This window comes from Eleginops maclovinus, chromosome 11, assembly GCF_036324505.1.
Source record: "Eleginops maclovinus isolate JMC-PN-2008 ecotype Puerto Natales chromosome 11, JC_Emac_rtc_rv5, whole genome shotgun sequence".
Lineage (NCBI taxonomy): Eukaryota > Metazoa > Chordata > Actinopteri > Perciformes > Eleginopidae > Eleginops > Eleginops maclovinus.
The window spans coordinates 22,549,029-22,574,038 of NC_086359.1; the positions used below are offsets into that span (position 1 = coordinate 22,549,029).

Here is a 25,010-nt window from a genome sequence, read left to right on the forward strand (position 1 = left end):
TCTCGTGCGTGTTAGGGTTATATTCTCTTCTGGCTTGTCTGGTCCGATTCTTTTGCAATTAGTTTTTCCGCTAATGATCTTCTTTCGAAGGGATACAGGTGTAGAGATTTAACTGAATTAGGGGCAAGCTGAACTACATTAGTGCTACTCAACATCGCCATGCTGCTCCAGTGGTGCACTGCTCTAAGCTTGGTACTACAGGCGATATTTTCAGAGCCCCCAAACCATAGAATTTGACAACGCTGATTAGCGAATATGTGCTTTTTTGCGTATCAACCGGGGAACCATTGACTTAAATTCCAGCACTGGTAGTGCTGAGTGAACTGGAGCCCAGGGAAGACAGCCTATTGGCTACCAAAATGATAAATGAACGTGAAAGTGAATGCAGATATCATTCTGGAGACTTCTAAACACATTTTAAAGTAAAATCATTATTAGCATGTAATTAACAGATTATTTTTCAAAATGAGAAAGATTATAAAAAATAAATAAAATTAAAAACAGGCAGGCAGGTCGGTGGGAGGTCGCGCCACAGTGCTCTCTAGGGGCGAGCCACAGCTGTTGTTGGTGATGCTGCTACAAATCAGAGAACCGTGCTATCTGGCACCTACCTGTGCTCAATGCCACATAGGTTGTTCAAATTGGACGTCTGCATTTATCAAAGTAGAAACACAGTATTAACAGTCCACAGTGACAGTCGGTCATTTTTTTCCATTTTTTAAAAATGTTTTTATTTTGTACAAGGACAATGCAAACATTACATTAATCTCATAAAGAGAAGAGATGCTTTATGCCAGATTTCAGCTAGCACATAATTTCCATCTGCAGTCCTTAGGCAGGTACATGGAGCGGTGACTGTCAGCGGTGTCCCTAAATAATAAGTAATACACATAATAGTTTGGTCCTTTATTTTATTTTATTCATGCCCATTTTAATTGCCTTCCAAGGCTCCAAGTTGGACTTCAAGTGTGTGTCTTTGCAGGGTAAAAGTAATTTCCTAAGTGCGATACAGAGTGTCTTTGAGCCTTTCTCTCCACTCATACACAACACTTCTTAATGAGCTGATAATAGGGGACAAGTAGAATTTCACACTTAATCAAAAATGCTGCTTAAAGGGAGAAATCTGCAAGCTGCTATGAGCAGCCTACTGTGAGGTGTGACGACACCACCAGTGTCTTCTGGAAGTTACTATAAAATAAAGAAAGTGTGAGGGCCCTTTTTACGTGTCTCTTTGAGTATTGGACTCATACCAGGACTTTTTTCATCACATGCTTTTTTAAAGTGCTGGTATTTTGCCATGAAATGTCAATTTTCTTATTAAAGGACTAAAATTGTACAATGAAAGCAGGTGTTCCCTCTAGTTTAACAGCATTTTACTATGTGCCTTGTCCATGAAACAGTCCAATAAAATAACTTGGTAATTATTAAACTTTGAAACTTTAAGCTGCCCCCCCCAAAAAAAACGCACTCTGTAAGACCATCTGCTCACAGTTACTTATTCAAAGCACCATATTTGTGTCGTTTTCTTTTAATGCATCAATCTGTCAGGGACTGCATTGCTAAATCGGAGTCATGCTCCACTCTTTCATGAAAACAGAGAAACACAAGAAAAGTCTGTGTCCTGGGTTGGTTAATAAAAGGCAGGTGAAACAACAAGTAAGCAGGGATAATGCATATTTGTCTGACAATTGAAGATGTTATTTTCTCAATGGCATTCATACAGAATGTTTTAGGGATATGCTTGAAGTGGAGTTTTCTGTCAAAGTATCTCTTTTAAAGTATTTTGTAATGGTAATGATTTGCATAGCTTCTCATTCGTCATCACTTAAATGTATAATTGTCTAAGCCCTAAATGCATATGCAACTTCTCTTTGCTGTGCGCTGACGGACATTGATTCCCCCAAGAAACAATCCAGAAAAATCAATATAACAGATTTAATATTCCAGTGGGGACCTACTGTGTGCTGTATTCAGTTTCAGATCTTTTACTATTCCTATATAACACAAGTAAACCTAACAGGACTTAGTCAGTTAGGGTTAATATATCAATGTATGATATGGCGTTCATTATCTCTTTTCATACTGTAATAATCAGATAACTATATTACTATAAGAATATAATTACTGGTTAAATATTTATTTCTTGTAGCCTGTGGTATGCATTAAGGCTGGTAGTGTTTTTTAGGCAAATCGGCAGTGGTGGAAGAAGTAGTCAGATCCTTCATTTATGTGAAATTATAAACCACACTGTAAAAAGTCCTGTTCAGTAAAAGCTACTTAAAGGGGTCCTATAAAGCTTTGCACGGGGACCCCTTTAAGTAGCTTTTTACATGCCAAACAACATATATGACATACTACAGGAAAGGGAAAACCCCCAAAAGCATATAGGTTCCCTTCATGCATGTGTAAAATAAGCAAAATATACATAAAATATTAAACACAAATTTAAATAAACTACTTCTATGATTATACATTATCTCTAAACTGTTCTGTATAAACTGTTGGCTTGTTTTAGCTGCAATAAATGAAGTGGAGTAAAAGGGACAATGTTCTCCTTAAATTATAGTAGAAGTGAAAGTAAAAAAACACAGTATAGTACAAGTAACTAAAAACTGTATTGAAGTATGAAACATAAGCAAGTCTCTCTTTTAGTTTTTAACCAAACTCCCCTTTGTTCCCCTTAATTTTGTTTCACTGAACTGCAATGCAATGACAATGATAAAATGCAAATATATACAGTATATCCTTCTTATTGTGTCTCTATGTTGGTCTATAACAGTTTACTCTAAGTTATTATGTATATTTACAGTATATTGTGTATTGGCAGTGTTGAAGAAAGATGAAAAATGATCACCATCAACTACCCAGGTCACTAAACCACAAAAAAAACTTTGCACTTCCGCAAAATGTATACACTATATCCTTAGAAGTCGTTATTTTGCTGTATTTTACTAATGTATTATGTGTTTATTGTGTATACTCTATAGATAGGTTTCTTTCCCCTATTGATATTAATAATTCATATATGTATTCTCTTTTTTATTGTATTTCTTATTCATGTGCAATGCAAAAGATCAAGGATCAATACAATTAATCTAATCTAATATTCTTAAGGCACTTTGTACTGGGAAAATGTACTGGAGGGAGTGCCTTTTTATGTATGAATGTCACGTATTTGTATACAGTGTTGCCACAGTTACCTTGACAAAGTAATCTGATTACTGATTACTCCTTTAAAAAGTAACTTAGTTACTTTACTGATTACTTGATTTTAAAAGTAACTGAAGTAGATTACAAGTTACTTTATTAGTTACTTTCAGCAGCTGCCGACTACACCCCCCGTCGCCTCAACATAAAAATGAGTCCAACATACTGCCCGACCAACTTCTTCATCTCTCCCCCACTTACTGGTTTTGCACCGAAGTCCAGCTTTTGTTGTTTTGGTGGTGGGGGACCTCCTGCTTTAGTCTCAGCTCTCTGCTTCGCTCCACCTGGTGTAAGTTTGATTGTGCAGTGCTGCGACTCCAAATGTTTCTTCAAATTTGACGTGTTTTTGAAGCTAGATAGCACTTTGTCTCCAGCACAGAGAACAACAAACCTAAATATTGTCAGCTAAAGGCGACAATATTTAACTCAAAATAGTGACTGTATTTCCAGCTAGAAAACGCGCATCTCTCTCTTCCCTCCATTGTTGTTTACTTTGTGTCGCTGCGTGGTATTACACGCGAGTTGTCCTCTTGCATAGACGTCACTCCCCAAGACGCAAGAAGAAAGCAAAAAAATATCTTTTACTAAGGAGAATGACAAAAATAGTAACGCACTGTGACTTGGATAAGTAATTTTAATCTGATTACTGGTTTGGAAATAGTAACGCGTTAGATTACTCGTTACTGAAAAAAGTGGTCAGATTAGAGTGTGTTACTAAGTAACGTAACCGACATCACTGTTTGTATGTTACTATGAAATACATCATCATATATGGATATAATAAAACAGGAGGAGGGGGGGGGGGGGGGGGGGGGTCCGTAGCAGGATGCCTGTATGGGGACGCAATATCCTGTGTACTAACAGAGGTATACGCCTATGTGGACTGTAGGGGTCCCCATTTTACAGGCTGCTGCAGGCACACCTTTGTTGCACCTCCTCTTCTGATTCCACGCAGTGTGCCACGGGGCAGGACGCACAGAGAGGCTGCGCACGGACTCGTGTCCATCAGGGAAACCCGCCGCACGCGAGCTGAGGGTGATGTGAAGGAGAAGAGGCTGGTGATCAGTGTACCGGAGCAGGAGATGCTGCTGCGCCTGGATCAATGAGAGTGCTGACGCTGTGTGCTGCGCTGCGTGCCGGAGACATGCGGATCTGTCCACTCCTCGCCAGCTCTCACTGTAGTTACTGTAAAGTCTTGCCTTCCCTCACACACACAAACACACACACACACACACACACACACACACACACACACACACACACACACACACACACACACACACACACACACACACACACACACACACACACACACACACACACACACAGATCCTCTGCTCGCCTCTACTGCTGGGATATGTCCTTGCTGGATGCCGGGATGCCTGGGACTCTCCTCACACTGTTCTTGGGTAAGTTAGATTCACAGTCCCGGCTGCAGTCGTGATGTTGAAGAAAGAGAGAGGTGTGTGTGTGTGTGTGTGTGTGTGTGTGTGTGTGTGTGTGTGTGTGTGTGTGTGTGTGTGTGTGTGTGTGTTTTGAGAGACAGTTTTTGCTATGTGCTGTTTTATTGTTTGCTAAGTACAACATTTGGAAAATAACTCTAGTAATCCGTGTTGGAGGGTATTGAATGCAGTTTAAAAAAGTTATGTGCTTTTAATATACAACATGCAGTACTGGCAAGAATCCATATGTGCTGTTGTTAATGGCATCTAAGGTTATTGTTAACACACTTTGGAGGACTATGGGTCCAAATGGCAATGTTGAAGAAATATACTGTAGGCCACTGATTATGATTCCCATTTGTATCATAGGAATATGAATGCGATTGCACTTTTGAGTTTAAAATCACAGTCCCCATACAGATCACTATAGACATATTGTTGTATTATAGTGTGTTTTATAAATCCAAATATAAAGTGTTATTATAAAGAGGAATAAGCATCAACTAAAACTGTGCTATGGTTCTGGCGCTTTAAGGTTGTGAAACCTAACTCCACAATGGGGTTTGAATGTTATAATTTTACTATTCTACCTAATGATGGCAGTTAGGCTGACTTCACAATTATACATTCTTTTTCTTCTTCACTTCTTCAAGTCAAACCCTCTTCCCCATTGTAGAGATGTTTTTTTTTTTGTCTAGAAGATCTAGACGTTTTTTCTCAAAACTATGATCAAGGGGAAAATGTTCAATATGCTGGTTGTGCAGTATACTTTCCTGCATTGAAACTTGTATTCGTCCAACCAAATTATTCAAATTTATTGCATAATGTGTTGTATATCAGTATACATATTCAGTAAATGCTTTGGTTTGGTGTCAAGGACAAATCAATCTCAAGTTTCTTTTGTTTGACCATACTTTGTTGACAAAGCACATTCTAGTTCCATGTTCCATTGTTGCGTCCCAGTGTGTGTATGTTGGTGCGCATGCATCAGACACGTGTGAGCACACAGCCCCGTGCTCGGCCATCACAACAGCACAGGGCCATGACATTACAATTAGTGCGCTTGTCCATGGGGTTGATGGGAGCTTTCATTAGTTGCATTATAGGAGCGTGGTTCGACAGGCCATGGCGAAGCAGCAGATTCTACCTTATGGCACTGCCTCCTTCACTCTGCAAAACTTGTCCTCGTTTTTGCTCCAAATTAAATGCAGCTGAATAAATCTGATGGAGCCTCAATTAGTTTTTAGTTCTTAATGAACAGAGGGTTTTCTCTGGGAGAGTGTAGCCACTAAGCTCTTCATAATCATTACCATATTTGAGGAGGGTCTGCATTTCTGCACTGACTTTACCACATTGAAGTACAACTCACACCCCAGCTATGAAGATTTCTGAGGCATGCTGTGCTGACAGCTATTATCATCCAACTGCCTATTCCTGTGACCTTGAGAATGAAGGTAATACAGTGTCCCCACTAGTATGGTACAATTAAAAGCCTTTTTTACGGGATCATTTTTATCCATCATTCATGCTGGAAGCTAGCCTGAGGAAAAGGAATAGTTTTCTTAATTGTCGCAGTCTGAATGAATGACTGGGATTTATGTGCCAAAGGGTTGATGAGGCATTCATGCTGGACATGTTCTCTCCGCCTTTTGGATTAGTCTACTTCACACTATATTTTTAGCACACTTTTAAAGTGACCTTTTGGATACTCATTTTTTGTGGCTCCTGTCCCGCGCAGCACAGAGAAATATCACAGATATCCTCTCAGAGCAGCTGGAGCCAAAAGCTCCCGTGTCACCTGACATGCACTGCAGCGAGTCGCACAAACAGCGAGCTGAGCCCTATCTGTCCCCTTGTCTCTATATATATAGGAGATCACCGGCGGCAGGCCGAAGGATCTGTCAAGTGTAGAGAAGTCTCCAGAGCCAGAGGTTAGGATGTGACATCTTGCCGGGCTCTGGCCTCAAATCTCTGGCAGCCGCCCTCCCATGTCTCCCCTTCCTCCATCTCTCTTCCCTCCTGTCTCCTCTGTCCGCCTCCGCTGTGTGTCTTAGGTGACTTTGACAGTCAAGAGACTCAAAAAGGTAGATTTGTTGTTGTTGTTTGGGACCGGAGTGTCCATGGACTTCACTCCTCCCTCTCTCTCTCTCTCTCTCTCTCTCTCTCTCTCTCTCTCTCTCTCTCTCTCTCTCTCTCTCTCTCTCTCTCTCTCTCTCTCTCTCTGTGATGCACATGCCATCTCTTCTTTGTCTCAGTCCACATTCACCTTGGCTCTGCACTCTGTGTGTTTGCCAGCATCCCGCTCTGTGCCAGTCACTTCAGATACTTAGGTCAGTCAGAGCCGAGCACTGTCACATGTCGTGTGCAACTTACACTCACAGGTCAGAATTAAAGCGTACAAGCTGAAGGGTTGTTGCACCCAAATAAAACTTTGTGTAGCCATGCAGGTGGTCTTTATTTTTATCTGAGATATCCCTCTCTGAGATACTATAGGCAGAGACAGACAGGTTTTTGTATCTTTTCTGTAAGTTTGCTCACATGCCTTTATCATGACAACTTCTGGTTCGACCTGGGAGTACAGGATTCACTTTAGTGAACACCACATGAGAACTACAGAGATAAGGATAGGTTCAGAATCAGAATCAGAAGATCTTTGTTGTTATTATACTCCTGTAACATGACATATTGCAGGCTTCCCTCAATGTAATTTAAAGTAGAAACAAACACATTAAAGCAGTGAGGAAAACAGTAATAGCATCAAAGAGAATACAAAAATAGAAGGCACTAGTTCAATTTACACATTTACAAAGTTCCAAGATGTAAAGGTAAAGAAAAAAACTATAGATATTGTAATACATATCTTTAAATAATCACAAGATCAATTAATCTTCGTTTTAGTTTGGATGCAGTCTCTGAGGGGTTTGAGTGTTTTCGTAAAGGCACCATGCCCCGGCTGGGCCAACTGCAATGTTTGTGCCACTATCAGCCCAACAACCCACGATCTCCAATATGTTCAAGCTGGTGTGTGTGTGTTTGCGTTTGTGTGTGTGTGTGTGTGTGTGTGTGTGTGTGTGTGTGTGTGTGCGTGCGTGCGTGCGTGCGTGCGTGCGTGCGTGCGTGCGTGCGTGCGTGCGTGTGTGTGTGCGTGCATGCGTGCAGCTGGCAGATTGTGTCAAGCAGCAAGTTTGCTTCCTTTCATAAACTGTCTTATCAGGAATCTTCTTCAATTCAAGTTGTGTTCTTACAAAATACTGAAACTAGCTCGCTAATCATCCCCTTTTGACTCATTGGACAACACTTGGTAAGTGTTTCCACTGTACCAAGATGACATACTCTATATGATTCATCGAGTTAGGTGTGAAAATATGCCTACATGTTTTTTTTACCCTTTCTGTGATGGAATGCAGACAGCTAAATTAACAAAATAAGTGTCAATGGCCAGTAGATATTTGTTCTGTCACCCAACCCTAAAGGGCTCCAGACAGGACCAAGTTTATTCAGCTTATAGATAGCATAGCGCACATAAGGTTTCAATAAAAAGCCTCGGTTTGGTTCAATTATTAGTTTGCTTTTTATTAAAGTGTTTTTTAAAGTGTTCATCTTTACCCTTTAACCTTTAACCTTTAATCTTTAATCATTAAGCTGTTACTGATAACAGAAAGCCGCTGTGAGTTTTTATTTTGGTATTATGTACATTTTCAGTGGATTCACAACCACAAGTAATACTTCATGAGCTGTGACAAAATGACCAGTAAAGATCCCTCTGAAAAGCAGATGCATGACATGATCCTGTGGAACCAGCTGCAGCTTCATGCGTGTGTGTTGGTGTGCGCAGACATGTGTGAAGGGTGAGTTTTAATTAGCTGAGCGCAGCAGCAGGGGGGAACTTCCCCTTACTGCGCGCCTCTTCAGCCAGCGGACAAAAATCACAGTGACAACGTCGTCTCTCTCCCTCTCACCCCCTTCACATATCACCCTTCCCTCACTCGCTGGCTGCCTACACTCCGTCCATCAAAACAAACCAAAACATCTCTTTTTATCACTCAAAGCATGGCACGAGACGTGGGGCGCAGCTATGCAACACATTCAAGCCTGTGGCTATTTATAAAAATCGGCTGTGTGCATCCAAAGAACTTTAGGTGCTGTATTTATTGCAACAAGATAAAACATTAAAAAAAAGAAGTCAGTCTGATTATGCTGACTCCACACCTTGAAATGCTTTTGAGGATTTAAAAGCCTCCCTGGATGCAGGACAGGAAGCATCCCCTGCGCCGGGCTGTTGAGAGAAGCTTTTGTTTGACTCCAGTTTCCCGTAATGGAGACCACATGTTCTTCATGTTTTCACTGAGAGCAATGAGGTTGATACTTATTTCCAAAAATATTTGTCTTGCGATATTAATTCCACCCACTCCGCAGATGTATGAGCTGTTCCGTCATGCATGTGGTAGCGTTTTCTTGTGCAGTGATGTAGTGCTTTGCTCATGATGGCTCGTCAATGAAAACAGTTGTTTGTGAGAAGTAAACATCCAGGAGAGGCAGCCATCACGCTGGTGGCTTCCGTGTATCGCTCACCTGGAGCCGTCAGGAACATCTGAGGACTGAAGCGTGTCTGTGTTTCTCTGGATCAGATGCTGCATTCATGTCAAAACCAACAATCTTCTTGTTGGTTAATGTAAGGCAGCGGTACTGGAGTAAATTAAATGTGTTCCTGTTTGTGTGTGCAGGCTTGACTGATGCAGAGTTTTTGAATCTGACACTGGGAATCAAAAATATCTGATCAATGTGACACTGCTGCTGCAGGGCACGTCTGCTGTCTGACGAGTTTTTCTCAAAGTGGGGTCCACACGAGGACAGGAGGGGAGCATGCTCTGAAAAAAACGTTGACTTTGATTGAATGTATTATGTCAACAGATGTCACATAATTGTATTAGGTTAGTTGAAAGGTATAATATCAAGTTAAAATAAAGAATATTAGGTACAACTCAATAGTAGGGCTTTTAACTAACCTCATACAGTTATGTGAAATCTCAGAATCAGAATACCTTTAATCGTCCCACAGAAGGGACCTTTCTTCAATTTCAGAAATCTGTTGACATTTTATTAAAGTGGCTTTAAAAAGATGTGGTATGGAATGTGCCGTGTACATCTGCAGCATGCTTCAGCAAGATTGTATGTCATGATGTTGTATTAAATCTGCTCTGGCTGACTGACAGACCAACAAGGACAGCTAATTAGTCTTCACTGTTAATTTTAGTCAAACAGACTGTCATGTGGGATGAAAGCTGCACATATCCTCACACTTCAAGGAACTGTGAGACAAACACTCCGAGTATAGCAGCCTAATCCCAATACTACCAAATACATTCTGTATTAAGACATTAATGTGCATTGGTTGGTGCTGCGGATATAGTTAATGTGGTTGGTGTTGCAGATTTAATTATGAGGCTTAGTCATGTCTCCATGGACTGAATGATGGCTGAGCGATATGAAGGCCGGAGTTTGCCCCTAACATCCTCTGGCTGGAATGTATCAGGAATGAAGCACACATTTTCTCTGGAAATGAAAAGCAAATATAGTAAATTGATCCCTGTTTGCAAAAGATTTCAAGTCACCAGATCAGCTGAGGTTAGGGAAATATGCTTATGAAGCAATACGCTTAATCTCTCGACTCCCACTTCCTGACTCTCACTCCTGCAGTCCCTCTTCGTTTTCTCCTTTCATTTTGCTCATGGACTTCCTCTTTGAATCAGTCAAATAAAATAAATCCCTATGCAGACGTAAAGGATACATCTGTGAGACTTTCTTCTTAAACTGATCTGAATATATCATGCCTCACCATAGGTTAACATTAATAAGCTGTCTCCCGGATGATGGCTTGCCTGCTTTGAAGTTTTCAGTTTTGCAGTTATTTCAGAGCTGGAAGGCTGACCTACCTGCAAAAATAAAGCTCAGAGGAATGCTTCTGTGTCCCCTTAAACTCCTGTATCTTCATCCCTCAGTATCCCATAATGCATATCGGTCAATGGATAATGGTGCTATCAGGCAACAGAATGTAAAGTGCGGACATATCATAGATGCCAAGATGGCAACATTTATGGCTGCCTCGGTGTTGTGGTGCACTCTCTTTGGTCTTGTTCTGTTGGTAATCCAGTGTTCCCAACTTATTTCCTCGTACTACGACATGCCTTTTATATGTAAACCTGAAAAGTTGACTTTAATTAAATGTATTAGGTCAACAGATTTCACATAACTATATTAGGTTAGTTGAAAGCAATATTATTAAGTTGAATCTAATATTTTAAACTTAATATTATTGCTTTCAACTAACCTGATACAGTTATATGAAATCTTTGGACCTAAAACATCTAATTAAAGTCAACATTTCATTCAGTGCAATAAACATGATTTTTAGTGTCATTCACATGGCAGCATCACATTTTCCAGGTGTTGGGGATGAGCCACACCCTGTAAACATCTCCAGTTAGTCATGCAAAGCAGAAAGCACTGTCTAATAAACTGGAAAGCCCGGCCAGCTGTCAATCATATTGTCAATCATATTGACAGCTGGAGATTATTTCCTGATAAACTTCGAGAACACCTGATCCCCGTCTGTTCTATGTGGCATGACACATTTCTACCGAGAGAAGACTGACGTGTGAGGGTCTGACTTTATGCTTGAGGTAGCAGTGAAAGCTGTCTTAGTGTGCGAACAGTCAATGTTTAATTTATGCATGTCTTTCATTAATTCATAGAGGGATTTGGTTGGTTTTCACTGAAGAACAATATATATCAGAATATAAATGCGGTAAACATAAGCTGATGTTCATTAGGGTTAGATACAAATTATTTAATGGGAGATTCAGGGAAATACATTCTTTTAGAAATGATTTTAATATAAAACTAATTTGCATTGTTAACAAAGAACATTTTGATAGTGAGCATATCAGTAAGGGTTTCTCTGATCACTAATTTAGTTTCTCTTCCTCTGATATCTGCTATTGCTTCTGCTTGATATCTCTGAGGTTAGACAAGTGTTTGCCATTAGCGTATTAATGCTTCAAAAGCAGGCGTGATTTTGGTACATTTTGGCTAAAAATGTACTGTAAGGCAGGTTAATTAAAATTTAGTGAAAACTTTTACAACAGAATAACATGTTATGTGAAGATTTTGCAGAGATTGTTTGGTCATAATGCAGATGTGTTTCCTTCCTGTCGTGTAAAAGTGCTTTGAGAGGATAGAAAGTTTGTTCCTGTTGGCGGGTGTTTTTGTCACCAGCTGTCTCTCTGATGTCTATTCTTGGCCTTTGTACCTTGGTGCTCATGCAGGCTGACAGCTTAACCGCAGTGTGCGAGGCTAACAATATACAGAAACCCAACACAAAATGCTACCTTTCCTGCTCTGAAACCTACCTTGGCTTTGTGTGTGGTGTCATGTTATTTGGGAGAAGACAATATAGAACAGCTGGAGGAAGGACGAACATAGAAGAGGCTCAGGACAGAGGATCAGATGAAATGTCTAGGGTGCCATTTATCGTGTGTGTTTTAGAAACTTAGGGTTAGGGTTGGAGAGAGTTAAAAAAGACTAAAGACTGGTGCGATGGGATATTACTTAACATCAACCTTTATGACAGTTAGTTTGAAGCTTTATTTAAAAGACAGAATGAGGTAGAAAGGCATGACAGCTACAGAATGAAGAAGCTCATGACTCGCTATCTTGCCTTCCTGACACATTTGACTGTTTGCCAATTAGACCTCCGTTGTGCTCAGGCTGTTATCCTGTACCCTGGAACTTCTCATTTCAATGGCATGCTGTGGATTCTGGCTGATTGCATTCCTTCATCAGTTACATTTTTTTTTTGTAGTGATGTGATGTCAAACAGTTCCCGAATCCCAGATATTAGTTAAATGGGTTTTATGAAATCTGATTGGAAAAAACTAAAAGAATTAGTCCCTAATGACCAAGATAGGTCTTTTAAAAGAATGTACCTTCTTTGCTGAATATTTTGGAGTATAATTGTGTCTTTGAAATGAGTTCGTACTTGACTGAAATATCCACTTTGATTGAATCCTAATTCTTTCAGAAGAAACAAAATGTTTCTAATGGGAGTCCTAACATGTAAACTGTCATTTGATCCTTTTAACTTCAGAACATGTCAACTCCAGCTTTTCCCCGTTGATAACTTCCTAATGAATGGATCAAATAGCATCAGTAAAGAAAAGTAAGATCAAAGCCTCATTGTAACTGACATGCTTTCAGGTATTTACTGCAAAAATCTAAACACTGTGTTTCAGAATAAGCTGTGAACTGCTGGTTTCATCAGTTGAAATCTTGTATTGAAGCTTACTGTTCCGCTTAAACGTTATAATAAACATCTCTTTAGCATGTTCAACCTGTTCCAAAGGACATATGGAAGAGTCCTGTTGCCTTATCTCAAATTGCATTCATACATTTGAATAATTCAATTCCAGGTAATCTTCCCCCGGCAGATATTTTAAGGTCATTTTCTTCTTCTCAGAACCTGTAATCCCGTCCAAGGAGAAAATAACTGACAGCCGTGCACAACCTTGAGCATTTGTGCTTCCTTTGTGTCGATAGCGTTATTATGGAGGGGAATGTGTGGATTCAGTGTGCGGAGGGCACACATATGTTGAAAATGGATTTATGTCCCCCAAAACGCACAGGGCTTATCCGTCCGCAGCGCTGGATGAAGCATGCATTCCAGAAGCACTCTCCAACATGTCAACAGTAATGCCGGCTGCAGTGATAGGACTGACATACCAGTGGCTAGAAATTAATTGGGTAGCTGTCCTGAAATTTCACAGCACAGTGGAGTGAGTACAGTCTTTAAATAAAAAAGATTACACAAAAGCGAGCAGATCACGAGCTTACAAACAGGATTTCATTCGTCTGTGCCCTCGGTGCTCAGTAATTTGATTTCTGTGGTTGTCAATGTGCTGTAGTGGTGACTGATTTGTCGAATAAGCTTCTTCTTTACCAGAGGAGACAAGTCTGAATGACCCTGGTGTTTGACATCAGGAAGGGCCTAAGGTCATGCAGGAGTGCTGCTGACCTTTTCTGTTACCATTAACAAGGGGCCAGGCTGTGGAGAAGAACACGAGAAGGGAGGAGGTGTTAAGACTGCAGGATGATGGACAACTAAAAACAAAATCTTTTTTAGGTTGGGTCTTGAAGGACTGATATTAAGCGTATGTTAATAGATAGAATCGGAGGATGAAACCCTCTTTATTAGTCACATGCATGCACACAGCAGAGCACACACAGTGAAATTGTTCCTCTGCATTTAACCCATCCTAGTACTAGGAGCAGTGGGCAGCTATCGTGCAGCGCCCGGGGAGCAATGGGGAGGGGGGATTGGAGGTGTCCGGTGCCTTGCTCAAGGGCACCACAGCAGGGCCTAGGAGGTGAACTGGGACCTCTCCAAGTAGCAGTCCACCTTCCATATTTCAAGTCTGTTCGGGGACTTGAACCGGCGACCCTACGATTCCCAGTCCAAGCCCCTACTTACTGAGCCACTGCTGGACTACTGAGCCACTGCTGGACTGTTAATTAATTAATGTCATGTTCATTCTTGTATTTCGGGTTTCCCTTAGACCATTTTTATTTTTGTACAATGATTGTTGGTGTCACTGCAGTGTGGAAGTGGCCGGCATCTTTGAAACGCCAAATCACTGGAAATCGGATACAAAATCCAGGGCCAAAATTACGGCCCCGCCCACTTCCCGAAGAAAATACTGCATTAGAGCGAAGCTGAAAATAATAGTTTCTTCATGTCTTAAAGCACCTGAGTCATATATCGCACCTCAAACAACAAATAAATCCAGAGTTACTTCCTCTCCAGAAAAAAGGAGAGTAAAAGAAAGGATGTAATTCAGAAATCTCAGTTTCAGTGTCAGCCTGCTGCCTGCCACTCGTCCCCCGGCACACCCACCGGACATCCATCCCATATTTATTCTCGGTAAAAACAAAGCAGTGTCTGCCGTCTGACCTGAACTTTGATGCCATCTTCATATTTCTGGAGTAATTTTACTTTCTGACCAACAGAAATATTGTTTTCTGGCATCACTTTTCGGGGAAAATCTGCATTTTGGTAACAAGGTCTCTGCTCCCTCTTACCACAGTGACCACAGTCACTTACTGTTACCCAGTTCAGACAAAACCCTGTTAAATATGTAATGATATTAAAATGAACAAACAACAATGATACAACAAATCTGTTTAGATATTGCACTACAATTTGACTTCAAGTTTTAATTATAATACTTTGTATACATATAAGTTGGAACTACAACGTCCTATCCAGAATCAAATCCCAGTCACATGTGTTTTCTGAGGAGCCGTAGAAAGAAAGAGGTTGGTCTGCAGATTTTCTGTCTCAGACTTTATTTTAACAAGCTGGTTAAAATAAACTTTGATTTACTTCTTTTTGATGTATTTGTTACAGTGAGAACAACATAGAGAGCCATCAAAAAAAGGGTCCATGAAAACGAATAAAGACACAAAACCTGGGCACGAAGATGAATAATCAGTGATATTGCTGATGTGTTTAATAGCTGCTCAATAACTGCATTTTGGACAACTAGGACAAACAAACATCATGTTGATTCTTCTCTGTAATATCTAGTACCTCAATCAGTTGTTTATGGCTATTCCTCTTTCTTTCCTCCATGTCTTTTTCTGTGTTTTTACTTGATTACCATTGTACTCTTCAAATGAATGTCTGAGAATTGCGACACAGTGACTAAATATATATTATACATTTCCTTAAACAAATGTGTGAGTTCTCACTAGAATTACCAGAATTGACGTGGCTGTAGTGACTGGATTCCACCGAGTGCATACTGGGAGGGACTCCAGCCCAGTCTTATTTAGTGGTATGAGAGTGAATGAATGAGCAATTTGTTGTGTAGATAGTACATTTCTTTTTCCACATCCTTGGAGTACCCTCTCTAAGAGCTTCATGTCAGTGGGCGGTGTACACTGCCTGCTGTAATGTTGAAGTTTACACCTTCTGTCAGAATGCACTGTACCATATTCACCAGTATTAAGTGTAATACTGCCTCATAAATTGATGTAACAGCATGAATGTTAGCCCCTATTACACCAACAAAGACCTTCCTCTGAGGTGTTTTACATGCAGAAGCTATCAGTTTACGGATGCTGTCTGAACAATGTTTGTCAAACCGGTGTGCATGGAGCAGAATTAAATCATGGGGTAAACAAAGCAGATGAGAGAATAGCTCTCCTGTTGCCACAGTTACTGGATGGTCTAGCTTTAAGGGAATTATCAGCAGAGCATCTTCAATCAATCAGTACATTTGCTTTGTTTAATACAGACTGTGGTTTGAATTCCCATGATTCAGGGCAGGAGTTCAAAACGCACTTCATACATACATTAGGGATTTCATTCAAAAATTGCACGTGGAATAAGAGGAAAGAATTAAGAGTCAAACTGGAAAGTCAAATAGAAATGATGAGTCACCAGTGATTGGATTGATATCCCCTATACACTTATTCGGTATTTGATCCAGATGGGTTAGCTTTTGCAGGATTTACCATTCATCGCTACTGTGTACACACTCTACGACTATTCAACAAATTGTACGGTTTCCTTGGGTGTCATGAAAGGCGCCTTAAATGAAAGGTATTATTATTGTTATTATTATTGAGTGCACATTCAGCTGTCTGAACAAACGCGGTTAATAAAATGAACATGACTATTGTGTTTAAAAAAACAGATGGTAAAAAGTTATCGAAGTTATGATCGAAGCTTGGTCCTGAGCCGAGAGAGGGAGCACATTGTTTGTCTTTTAGTCTTATTTTATATCTTTTCATAATTCATACATCTCTGGTCCATTCTCCTAACTCCTTTAAAATTATGTTAAAGTTAGGTTAATGTGGAGAGATTCGGGGATGTGAAAATGTTTTAGTTTGTCAGAAATGTATGAGTAAGAACGTAAGAGGGGACCTGAAGACAAACATATTTAAGCTTCTGTAAATGTGTGATTTAAAGTGTTTTAAAGTTGGGCCTCACTGCCGTCACCTCTGTAAAAAAAGAGGAAGAGAATAACAAATGGCTGCAAAATGATCCAGTACAGACCTGATCTAGATTTTGACCACATTTGGACCAAATCACTGCAGAATAATCCTCATCTATTCTGGAGCTGGCCTGGTTCCCGGATGCAAACACCGGACCTGCACTGATACTGGAACAATGCCAAAGGACGCAGGCCCCGGTTCTGTTTTATGAATGTGACTTTTACAGTGACATTTTCCAGGTGAACTACATCTGTAGAGTGTGTTGTTGGTTAAAAACGTATTTTGTACAGCACTGCATCAGACCTACACCAACAAAAAAGCAACGCACCAAGAAAGGCAGTAAAGAAGAAGACTGCAATTAGGGCTGTAAGAAACATGTAAACAATGCAGGATTAATCAAGAAAACAGCTTAGCTAATGTTTTATGGGGAAGGAGGTGCAATTAGGAGGTTTATTTAGTATATAACTTATATAACTACACAGAAATAAAATTCACAAAGTGCTTCACAAAGGAAAGTTCCAAATAAGAATACAGAAACATGAATACAATAAAAACATGTGTTAAGGTTAACATAAAAACAAAACACAGATCACAAAGAGTCCCAAAAGGAACACACATAACAACATAACACACAAGAACTTAAACTTATTTTTACCCGAAGAGGTAGGATCTTTAAATGAGTAATTATGTACAGTTTATCTGTATGTACGAAACATTATGATTGATTTCAGTGGGCATGTACAATCTTGACTATATCATACTTAATTGATATTAGTGTGTGTGTGTGTGTGTGTGTGTGTGTGTGTGTGTGTGTGTGTGTGTGTGTGTGTGTGTGTGTGTGTGTGTGTGTGTGTGTGTGTGTGTGTTGATTATCCCAAGTTATAAGACATTTTAGATACTATAAAAATGTAAACTCAACCACATTTTTGTACTGAATTAAAGAATAGACTGATAATAAGGGTTGTTTACATTGTGTGTATGGGAACATTGTGATCCCCATGCAGAATGCACAGAATTTCTTCAGTGTAAATTCCTTGCTTAACTAATTTATGCCTAAAACACAGTTGGGATCTAGCCAGGGTATCGAACCACAGCACAACAACCATTATTACACATAATTACAGTTTTGTGCAACTGACTGCAACCATCAACATTGGCAATAACATCGTGACTGCACCGTGACATCGGAACAATATGACAGTTTACAAATGACAGTCACACACCAGGTGCTTTCTCAGTGTTGCTGTGTTTCAAAGCTGCATCTATTTTGCTCATGGCTGAGTCCAATCCCTGCTGCCACAACAGATCAATACAGACGAAACAAAAGGACAACAGACATAATGTTATAGGCAATGGCGTTTCTACACCAATTTTACTGGGGGGCCGAGCTGGGGCCAGTTATTAAATGAGAGGGGCACATTTAATGCTGTACAAAGACAAAGACAGTGTTCAAGATTTAAAAGTTTTCACTTCAGTATAAAGCACAGAATAAATATAGAATACCATTACTGGTTTTTGATTTAGTAACAGAGTTTGTGTCAATGACTGAGTTACAATTTTAGTTTAGTTACTTACTTTACCGTTAACCTAAATGCAATTTGATGTAATAAAGACTTTATTTACACAGCCAAACATTGTTTGAATTTATTTTCTTAATATGTATTGGTATTTGTTTTAGTAACAGCAATGTGTTTCAGTAACTTAGATTCAATTTATTTAATTACATTATTGAACAAAACCCATCCTGTTATTTTACAGCACAGTATTGGCTGCAACACCATAACCAAATGCATTATCATAGATTTATTCTTTTGGAGGGGGGCCCTAGGGGTCAAAGCACTGTGTTACAGGGGCACTGGCCCCTGTTGGCCCCCCCTAGAACTGCCCATGATTACAGGAAGAAGCTTGCACTGCTCAAAACAATGTTAACTGATTATATTGTAGGTAGCAGGGACCAATACAAAACAACTCAGTAAAAATACAGTTAACTGGTGCCGGGCGTTGCTGCCGCTCCTCTCGCCTCTCAGTGTTTTGGATCTCTCAGGACCACCTACAGTACGTGCATGTGACATCGATAAGTGGTCGCTGAAAACTTTCCTCATTACTCACTTTGGCTTTTCTAGCTTTGCAGTGGGCGCATCAACTGGTAATTGATTTGAAAATGTATTTTTGGAGATGGACGGGTGCGTAATAGGCGACAGTCCCCGTCCCGCTGGGACTTGCGTGTCCACTGAGGTATATTATTCATCACTGTGCCTCCACACACACCCCAGAGATGAGAGGAAGAGAGTGGCAACATGAAGGGAGAGAAATATCACATTAAAGAGGTATTGAAGAACAGATAGAAAGGTGTCTTGTGTTCTACCTTAGCGGTGCAGAGCCTCCTGCTCCCTCGTCTCACTGGAACCCCTCCCCCCTCTGCAACCTCTGCAGTGCTGGCACACTCCTCTGTAGCACCCACCTGTTCTGCACCGTCAGTAGGGAGGACCTCTCTTACACACACTCTGAAAAAGTGAAACGTTGACTTTAATCAAAAGTATTATGTTAACAGATTTCATATAACTGTATGAAGTTAGTTGAATGCAATATTATTTTGAAGTTGAATCTAATATTTTGTATTTAAACTTAATATTAATGTTTTCAACTAACCTAATGTGAAATCTCTTGACATAATACATTTAATCAAAGTCAATGTTTCAGTTTTTTTTCACCCACACACACACACACACACACACACACACACACACACACACACACACACACACACACACACACACACACACACACACACACACACACACACACACACACACACACACACATTCATAGTCAGCACATTGACCAAACCTGTGCACACCACACTAACTTTGTGTTTGCATTGAGTGAAGACTACATTCATACCTTTTAATTTATAGAGAAATTATATGTTTATGTTTCTAAGAAGCTGCACATTAATTATCACGAACACTTGAGTCCATCATGTAGATGTGCCAGATTTCGCCATACAGGCTAATTTTCATCTGCGGACCCTGCAGCAGCAATAATGGGCCTCATTTATCACTCAGCATACCAATGAATCTATATCCAAGGCATTTAGATGCATACGCAGTGGAAAATGCTTCAGCAGCAAATAAACCAGCACCTGCCTGTTTTAAAACCAAGGCATATTTCAGTGACTTTTTAAAAACTTTCTTTAATGTGCATTGTTAAAGGTTTTATGCATTGTGAACAACAAAAAGCAAGCAGTGCCCACCAGGGTTCTCCCCTGCATTAAGACCCTTTTTACTAACTGGCGGTATGCTAATGCTTCATCATGGGCGACATTGGCAGCAGTCCAGACCCTCCCTTCCTCTCTCTAATAGGAACACATGCAAACACACACACACACACACACACACACACACACACACACACACACACACACACACACACACACACACACACACACACACACACACACACACACACACACACACAGTAAGTAAAAAACATAATAATAATCATGGCTTGTCAGCTATTTTTTTTATTGATTTTCTTCTGCTCACTGTTAAAAGGTGTTAAAAGGGATAACTACATGTATACTGTTTTAGTAGATGATTCAAATATAATGACAGTGTGCTGCCTTCTGGGTGTTACTCGCAAACTGGTGTGTTTAAAATGTAATGTCTACCCATAAACCTTTGCATTTGCAAATACTGGAAAGTCTTCTTAAGTTTGTGGCTTTACAGAATGGGGTGAAATCTGACAATAAATTAAGACTTATAATGTGACATTGAGGTTTGTTATACGTTTAGGTATACAGTACATTAGATTCAGGTCAAACGTCAAGTAAAGTAAAAAATAACATCTACCCCCCCAAAAAAAAGTCCTATAGACCACCATTATAAAAGACACGCATATAAAGCCTTTTAAGAGACACACGGAACTACAAACCAGGTGAATAAGAACTCGGTACATTTAAAGTTTTCAATCACTTTTATGTTTGCAAGAGATGTCTAGCACAGCAAAAGGAGAGGGTCAGTCAGAGCCAATGAACATGTGCAGCAGGGCGCACAATGCAGGAGCAAATTTAGAAGCTCATAAACCTTTGGGGGTTTATGCGCTTAGTAGGTGATTTTTACTCAAGTGAACCGGGCCATCTCGACTTTTAGTATCAGGTTATTATTATTCATGAACAGATTTTTCTCAGTCATAATCAACACAACAGTGCACATACAGCAGGGGGTCAGAGGTCACATGTTTCCACTGACAGTCATCTAAAATTACAGGATCAGTGTGTTAGACAGGGTCATGCAATTGTGCAATGTTAGTCCACGTTAGGTGTTCTTTACACTTGATTAATTAGTGGATTTGTGAATGCTTGATCATTAGTTACTCTCCTCCAGCATGTGAGCGCTTCAATTAAAGCAGCATCAAATAAGTGACAGATGTTCCAAAGCGCGACCAGCCGAGACCGACAGAGTGGAGTCCCTGCGCTCATTTGCTTGTTCTGTGCATTCATTTGAAGCGCAGTTGTCTCGCTGTTTGAGCTATTTATAACCTCAATTTGTTTCTCCTCATCCTTATTCATTCATGTTGCCCACCTGTATTGTTTCCCCTGCTGATACATACCCCAGAGCACCCCTCAGCTGTTTGGGATTCAGTTGTTCTGCAGGCTAAATGCAGAAACACACTAACACACTAGCTGATGCATTCAGGGAACACATTTTTTTTTTTTTTTTAACCTTTATTTGCTCTGTGCATGTGCCCAAAGTGACAGCTTCTTAACTCAACTAATCAGAATTAGGTTTATCAATTAATCAATCAATGTAATTGTATTTTTAGAACCCAATTCCACAAATTGCGGGGCTTTAAAGTGTGTACCGCACACCCTGTCTTTAGACACTTGCAGTTACAACGAATCCAAAGAAACCCCACAATGAACGGGGGATTTTTTTTTATAAACCTCAGGAAAAATGACAGATGACAGAGTACACACATGCAATAAATGTGTGTATTAAGAAAGATAATAAAATAACACGGTAGCACATCATAAATGATCATGTGAATGCATGTAAAAAAGATGGATCCAGGAGGATGTCAAAAATCGCATATATGTACGTTTTCACACACAAGGAGTTTGCCAGTGTTTTCAGGCATCACAAAACAAATGGTAAGATATTAACTTAAGTGCACCTCTGACTTTTTAAAGTAACAGATACAAGACTAAATAAATATGCCAATTAAACGTTTCCATATGTCTCAGTTCGGCAGGTCGGTTTGTGTTCAGTTCCAGCCTCTTGCTTTGGCGCCAAATTATTGTCAGTTCAATCAAGAAGAACTTGATTTTGTGTTTAAAGAACATTTATTGACACATGCGCCATATGATAGAAATGTTAACAGTCTTTGGAGATTAGACCCCGATCCTGATATTGTGTATCTGAAGGGGGAAAAAAAAACACTTGCTGGTGATGTTGAAGACCTGGATTTGATGAGGAGATGGGAAGAAGAGGAGGTGTGATCAGGTCTTTGGATTAGCTCTCCTGGGTGCTGGATATGATGAATGGAGGTGGATGGGTGGAGGTCGGCCGAATCAAAACCACCTGAAATTACAGCTGACTGTAGGAGAGAGGAGAATCATCTAAAGTTTGACTGCAGTACGATGATTGGCTGCTGGAGACTGAGGTGAAATGTAATTGGTTAAAGAGAACGCCCATGATGAGCTGATGCAGCTATGGGTAATAAACGTATACATATCTTCCTGAAAGATTTTGCGCTGAGCTTCAAAAAAAGCTCTGTTACTTCTTTTGCCCTTTGTTAATGAATAAAAGGAAAACAGCTGTGTCTCTGGTCCACCAGCTCCGTCTGGAACTGGCCGGTCTTGCATATCCAGAGATCTGATGGTTGAGGTGGTTTCGTCTTCCTCTCATAGTGAATTATTATGCCAAGTACAGTGCAGGTGTGTCCGCCTCAGCTGTTGTGTGTATTGAGGACCTCACTGTTACACCCATCATCTATTCTTTCGCCTCTGATAAGAGTTAGCCCTGTTTGTATCTTCTGTTCTTAAACCTACTGCAGATTCTGGTGATCATGTACACCTCCACCTGTTCACCACTGTCAGCTGCTTTAATGCTTTTACTGTTTACACTTTCTAATGTTCTCTTATTGTTATATCTTTTTTGTGTTTAACGCTGGGGCTAATCACTCTGGGAAAATACATTTAGTTTATGATTGGACAGAGCTACGTTTTTTTTTTGGTTGGGTTTAGTTTAGACCAAGGTCACGGTTTAGGTTGAAATAAACACACACCTGTAAGGTTGGACAGAAAATCACGTTTCAGGCTGAATAATTTATCTTTGAAGTTTCGACATCATGGTTAATATAAAAAACACATGGTTAAGGTTTGGGAACAAGTTTGGAATAAATAAAGGGGAATATGAACATGTTTAAAGCTTCATAACAAAATAGTATAATATATCATTAATACATGAATACATTATACTGTTAAAAGTGAACGAAAGTGTTCTTTCAAAAATCCCAAGTTTAAAAATAGGACAAAACATTTGAAGTAAATATTCCACATCCAAAAACATCCCTCTCAAAGTCTAAAATGAATTGTGTATGCATATTTTAAAAATAAACCCAAGTTCTAGTACATTGCACGTAGAAATATACCACATATTAATGAAGTTTGGCAGTATAAAGCAACTGCTGAACACATTAAATAATACATGTTTACAATGGATTTGCTTTTCATTCAGAGGGAGTAAAGCTCTGCCAAATATAGATGGTAACACTTTCACATCAGCAGCATTAGAAACAGAGATGCAGGACATCACTGTGACCAGGGAAACACTCTGCTTCTCCGGCTGCTCTGTCACTGCTGCCTCTCTCTCCGTTTAGCTAATTAGCTGATTTGTTGAATTTGAAATGTTAATCCAGGCCGCTGTTTGCAGCTCACTCATTATCAGCAGATATGCCACCAGTGATCAAAGGAGAGGCTGAGGCAGGGTCTCACCGAGGGTTTGAATTTTTGAACCTGTTCCAAGGAATTTATCTTTTATTTTTAGTGTAATCATTTAAATAATTTACATGTGTAGAGAATGTTTGATTTAATGGAGTAGCACTTCTGTCCCTGAGTCCTAACATATGCAAAAAACTCTGTGTTTTTTCAGTCGGTGGGAATTCTGTTTCCCTCAGTCTCTCCAGCAACTCGGCAGGCAGTCCTTTGAAGATCCTCTTGTTTTCTGTTTCCACTTAAAGTGCTGTTGTTTGTCTAGAAATAGGGATGCTAATTTACCGCGTTGCTATGAATAATTATATTACATTTTAAGGAGATGCTGTTTTTAGATAACTTCTAGAAGCCTCTTCTTTGAAATCCAATGTTTATTGTTAGGATTTATATTTGATCCTTTTATATGTAATTTCCTTCAGAATCCTACATTTTTAACATTGAGATTTATTCTTCACATACCTCACACTCCTCTTCTGCTACAATAAGATGATGCATTATATGCTTACTGATGCTCTAAATTTGTTATAACCCTTATTCATTTTATATTCAGTGTGATCTTAATGAAAAGCTACAGTTGCACTAATCCGTGTCTCTGCTCTGACTGTATGTGTGCAGCAGCTGCACTGAGTGAATTTTTTTGCTTGATTATCAATTTGTTTGCAGAATGGTCTAAATCCTGTTAAGGAAATACAATAAATTTGTCGAATGAGATGATGACTGTGATTATTTCTTTTGTGTTCATTATTAAATTAGAGGATTAGGATTCAGTTGAAATCCTCTTACAATGCTTTGTTTCCATTATGACACTGGATACCAGAGAGATAGCTCTCTAATGGAAAGTGACAGCATCAAAGCACACAAAACATACAAACAAAACAAACGTTGAAGCAGGAAACGGTTCATTCCTTTTTGTGATGGTTCCCTTAGCTTAACCTAGTAGATTTGGTGTCTAAAACTAACCAAATCTATGTTGTCAGAAAACAGCAATAGAGCCATGACAAGCAATGTGAGTTCTTCTTCAATTTGGAGTTCTTTAAAACACAGCAGTCTCAGCCCCGGCCATGGCGCAACTGGCTGGGGCACCTGCACCCTACGCCGGCGACCCAGGTTTGATTCCGGACCCATGGTCCCCATCCCGACTCTCTCTCCCACTTTCCTGTCACTCTCTACTGTCCTAAAAAAAGCCCCCAAAAACATATCTTAAAAACATTTTTTTTTAAAACACACCAGTCTCTATAATTTGATATAGATATACAGAACCTGTCTGAAGTTTTTTTGTTGAAAATACCAAACAGATCATGAATTATAAC

General features: G+C 39.8%; 1 protein-coding gene across 1 annotated transcript in view; it reads left to right on the forward strand.

The window, feature by feature from the left end:
• Positions 1-4,527: 4,527 nt before the first annotated feature.
• Positions 4,528-25,010, forward strand: part of LOC134871701 (CXADR-like membrane protein) — a 65,308-nt gene continuing 44,825 nt past the window's right edge. The window contains exon 1 of the mRNA XM_063894522.1: positions 4,528-4,616. Coding sequence (XP_063750592.1) covers positions 4,565-4,616 — 52 coding nt within the window. The 5' untranslated portion in view covers positions 4,528-4,564. The remainder of the gene's footprint in view (positions 4,617-25,010) is intronic.